Source organism: Quercus lobata, chromosome 9 (genome assembly GCF_001633185.2).
Source record: "Quercus lobata isolate SW786 chromosome 9, ValleyOak3.0 Primary Assembly, whole genome shotgun sequence".
NCBI classification, from domain to species: domain Eukaryota; kingdom Viridiplantae; phylum Streptophyta; class Magnoliopsida; order Fagales; family Fagaceae; genus Quercus; species Quercus lobata.
In genome coordinates, this window is record NC_044912.1 from 21,561,233 (window position 1) to 21,566,232 (window position 5,000).

The following is a 5,000-nucleotide window of genomic DNA, read 5'->3' on the forward strand; positions in this document are numbered from 1 at the left end:
CCTAAGGAATCTAAATGACCCACCTGTGAATGGCCCTCCTGCAATCGTCTTTATCTCCCCGATCACATTCTGTGGAGAATAGGACGTGTTATCTTCGTCTCTGCGTGAGGACTCATGCTGGTTTTTGTTGTCGTCCCTGAACATGCTAGACTCCCCTTTCTTCACATACTTTTGTAGTTTCCTTTCCGTATCAACTCCTCTATCTGCTCCTTTAGGTCCTAGCAATCTTTTGTGTAGTAGCCATAATCCTTGTGAAACCGGCAGTACTTCTTCTTGTCACGAACATTAGGGGATGAATGTAATGGCCTTGGCCACTTGAGGTAGTGCTCGTTTTTAATCTGCATCGAAATTTTGTAAACAGGAATAACTAGAGGGGTGAATTTTACTGTTCGAGGAGTTTTTTCATCTTTCCTTTTGTTTCCATCACTAGTCCGATGATCTAGACGCTCCCTTTTTTGTCCTCTACGGTTGTCCTCCTTCCTTTCTTGGTCTCCCAGTTTTTCTATGTCCCTTATGGCTGCTAATGCATCTTCAGCATTCATGTACTTTTGTGCCTTCAGGAGCATCTCTGCCATCGTCTTAGGAGGATTCTTTGTGAGTGAAACCATGAACTCCCTAGACTTCAGCCTTGCCTTAAAAGTCATCAACTGCACTTTGTCATCAGTGTCATCTACCTCCAGGGTCTCTCGAGCAAAGTGTTTCACATACGACCGCAGGATTTCCTTCTCCCCTTGTCTAATAGTGAGTAAATGGTTCGCTGGCCTCTTAAGGTGTTGTCCTCCGATGAAGTGGCACAAAAAGGAGTTGCTCAACTGCTTGAAGCTATCGATGGAAGTTGGCAACTTTATGAACCACTCCCTTGTAGCTCCTTTGAGAGTAGTAGGGAAGGAATGACACAGTATTTCTTCAGGAGGCTGTTGGAAACCTAGTGTCATCTTGAAGGTGTTAAGGTGGTTCTAGGTGTCCTTTAGTCCATCAAATGGCTCAAGCTGGGGCAACCGAAATTTTGACAGCACTGGGCATTCTAGAACTACCATAGTGAAGGAAGAGTCTATTGCCCTAACCATTCTATCCAAGCTCTAGTCCGTTTTCTCCTTGATGGCGTTCCTCAGCTCGTCCATCTCCTTCCTCATCTCTTAAAGAAGATCTGAGTTCTGTTTATCTGGAGTAGTAGGCCCTCGACAGTTACTTCTTGTATGGCTATCGCCCTCATCATCCTGGTTAGCTCTGGACCGATTCTCCTCCTGTTGAAGCCGTAGTCTCATTTCTTGATTCTACCTAGTGAGCTTTTCAACAGTGACCACAAGAGCCTAGACTTGCTGAGCTAAGGTTGCTAAATCTTGGTTGGACTCCATTTGAATATAGGAATTGACAAAAACTACGTTTTCGAATTTGAGTATGAAAATGCCGTCACCATAGATGGCGCCAAATTGATGAAGTGCAAATTCGTCAGTCAAAGTGGATGCGTCCAGATGGAGCCAAGCCCTCGTCTCTGTAACAATAGAAATGGTATGGTGGCTCTCTCAGAGTGGTCACTGGAGTGGTGGTTGCCACAATGCCTCTGATGCCAAAGTCAGTGCAAGGAAGCTCTAAAAAAATAAAGTAATGTAGTGGAACCACAACAAGTATGTCTAAGTCTGTCTACATACCTTGTGCTGGTGCTTGCGAGGGCCTTATATATGCTTCTATAACCCCTAGCCGTTGTGGTAGTTATTGTGGCCTTAATGCCTCTCTTGGTAACGCCCTATGCTTAATAATGTGGACTTCAATGGGCTTCCAACGGTCCATACAGTTGTCTTTGTAACCGCCCAAGGTATTATTGCCTGTGTTGAATGGCTTTGCTACCTTCGTCAATGATGTGGCCATCTAATTAACTCATCCATGGAAGTTTAGTTCGTTAGTCCCATCAATTTTAAAACATCCAAACAAGATTTTTTAATTCCATTCTGTTCATTTCTCTACTAAATATATTCTATTTCATATCATATTCCTTCAATGATCATTCCATTACATTCCCTTATGAACTCTCAAACAAGGCCTTAAGGTCTCCTTTATCGACCAATAGAATGCATTGTTTATCTGTCATATGGTGTAAAATTTTTAATTGAATTACTTTTAAAAAAAAATTCATTACCATTGTAAATGTTATGCACTATATTAATACGCTGTACTTTGTTTGGAGCATCTTAAGAGAGTAAAATTTTTTAGTCATCTAAACATATAGAAGGTGCACTGAAATCCAACATGATCTAGAGAGAGTGGCTGCCCAAACATGAAATTTATTATGATATTAATGATTTAGATATCTTTTTTTTGTAATTAACAGTTTAAAAAAAAATCACAAAATTAATGAGAGTATTACCAATGAAATTGAATTGTTCGTGAAGAATAGATTTTTGCATCTGAGCCTCCGTTTGGATACCAATGAAAAATGAAAATTATTTTACTATTCAGCTTATTTTCGCTACTATTCATAGGCCTGATGCACTTTTTGATACTATTCATGAGTCCCATTGTACTATTTCAGCTAACTTTTACCTTTATTTACAGTATTTTCAGCAATAAGTTTTCAATTTCGGCAAAATAAGTAATATCTAAATAAGCCCTTGGTATGCAAGAAAAATAGATTTTTAGATTAATATATAAATATATATATATATATATATAAAATTATTTTTCAATTAACATTTTAATAAAGGAAAAAGCCTCACCTAAAGTTGTGGTCTTAAATCCCAATACGTTTAGCTGGCCCTGAACAATGATCATTGATTTTACGTGTTCATCACGTGGAAAAGCATTTTCCATATTTCCAGTCAAGAAGAAGGACTAAAGATCAATGAACATAAATTTCCAGGCATAATCTGGGAAGCACGGGTGTCGCATAATAAATAGCTGACGTTGAGTCTTCTCTGTTTTCTCAGTCAAGAAAAAAAAATTAAAGACCCACGAACGTAGAATTCCAAGCAGGATGTTGAGTCCATAGATGATGATACATCAGAAAAAGAAAATGAGAAGAATTTTTCCTTTATATTTGAAAATTTGCAACCTTATAAACATGACCGTTGAAAAAAATGCATTAGATGACCAGACCTCGATATGCACATGTCTTCGTTAATCAATTTCATCGTAAACAGGAAAGAGAAATAGGTGTTTGAACTTTGAAATTGAAACAATGACCATTGGATTTTGTCTGCTCTTCTTGCGGAAATCATTTTCTATTTTCTCAGTCAAAGAAAGGAAAAAATATCCAGGAGGATAAGCATATTATATAATGATACAACGGGTAGGAAAATGAGATTTTTCTTTCTTTCTAAATTACTAATTGTAAAAAGTAACTCATTGCTGTCTAAATTACTTCAATTGATAAAATCTTTGTTAGGGAATAAAGAACTTGTGGGTTTCAAGAAAAAAAAAGAAAAAGAAGAAATAACATATTGTAGTCTAAAATGAATTTTCTTATAAAGTTGAATTGACTAAAAACTTGCATATTCAACCAAATGAGAAATTATACAGTAAGCGAGCGATCCTCTTTTATAATGAACGAGTGACGTTTTAATAGGCTGACTCTATCCTAGTCAACTAATATTATATAGGCTTAATAGTCGTGATTTCTTGATTAGGCAACAAATCATTGAATGTGAAAAATTAAATTTAATAATTTATTTATTGTCATATAAACTTAATGGTTGTGATTTCTTGATTTGGCAACAAACTTTTACAATTTTTTTTTCCTTGTGTACATTTTGACCTGATTCTCATTGAATAAGAAAATAAATTTTACCATTTTTGTTTACATTATCACCAAGGCTTAGTTTGGAAATATACTTTCTAATAATAAATAAAATCCTTGGTATGATTAGGACTGAAGTAAAAAAAAATTTAAACAACAATTTGTTTTTTCTTTTTTATTAAACAATAATAAATAAAATCTTTGTTTTTTTTTTTCTCAAAAAAAAAAAAAAATTAAACAACAATTTAACTTTTACTATGGAAAATATTATTATTATAGTTATTCTTTTTTGGGAAGTCCAACGAGCTTTAATGAATCTCGACAGATTGAGCTTCTGTCGAGGAGGTATCGAGACCTGCAGCTTGCACTTTTCTTGAGCAGTTTTTGAGTAATCTTCATGTCTTCAATGTAACCACTTGTAGTGATCATCTTGAACCTACTTAGATTTACCCAAATATAAGTAAAGTGCATTTTGTTAAAGGATATGCCAATTATATAAAAATATGTCCCTTACATAAATTATCATATATGGTCAATATTGTGCCACCTTCAATGGAATTCAATACCAAAATTTGTAATAGTTATAGGGTATTGTGGCATTGCCATATGGAATTTATGAATAAACCCTGACAATTTCTGGCATATTTTTCGTAACTTACAACACCTTAGCCATAGATTTTTTAACCTCAGGTCAAAGTGAATTTTTGTGACCATAAAACTTGTTCTTGTATACCATGTTGGAGTAGAAATTTCAAGAATGCAAAGAGGTCTACATGGAAATTTTTTTTGTGGTCATCAAGTGGATGACATACATGTTTGGCATATGTCCTAGCAACCACCCCCACAATGGAAAAGATGAAAGCTTGAAAGCCCGTTTTCAGCACCTACAATGTATGATGTAAAACATATCATATCAAGAACGAATGCCTATGCCATGAGAGACCTAAAAATAAACATATGACTGTACTGTGCTTAATTAAAATTTTTAACATTTAAAGAATGCTAGCTGTAAACAAAATATCATACACACTCTAGTATCTAGATTCTAGATTTAACAAAAAAATTATATTAAAAAAAAAAACACTCTAGTCTCTAGTGGAAATCTTTTTATAAAAAAAAAAAAAAAAAAAAAAAAAAAAAAAAAAAAAAAAAAAAAAGAAAATTTAAGTTGTCAAAACATTAACACAAGTTGTACAGCACTATACACTAATCAAAACATTACACAATTTTAGACTTTTAGTCTTTCTTTTGTTTTGATTTTTCATTCACA

The 5,000-nt window shown here is 34.7% G+C and overlaps 1 protein-coding gene across 1 annotated transcript; it reads right to left on the reverse strand.

Annotated features, from left to right (window-relative positions):
- Window positions 1-218: 218 nt before the first annotated feature.
- Window positions 219-935, reverse strand: LOC115961391. The gene has a single exon (XM_031080381.1). It carries the CDS (start codon window positions 933-935, stop codon window positions 219-221), a length of 717 nt encoding a protein of 238 aa, XP_030936241.1.
- Window positions 936-5,000: the final 4,065 nt, after the last annotated feature.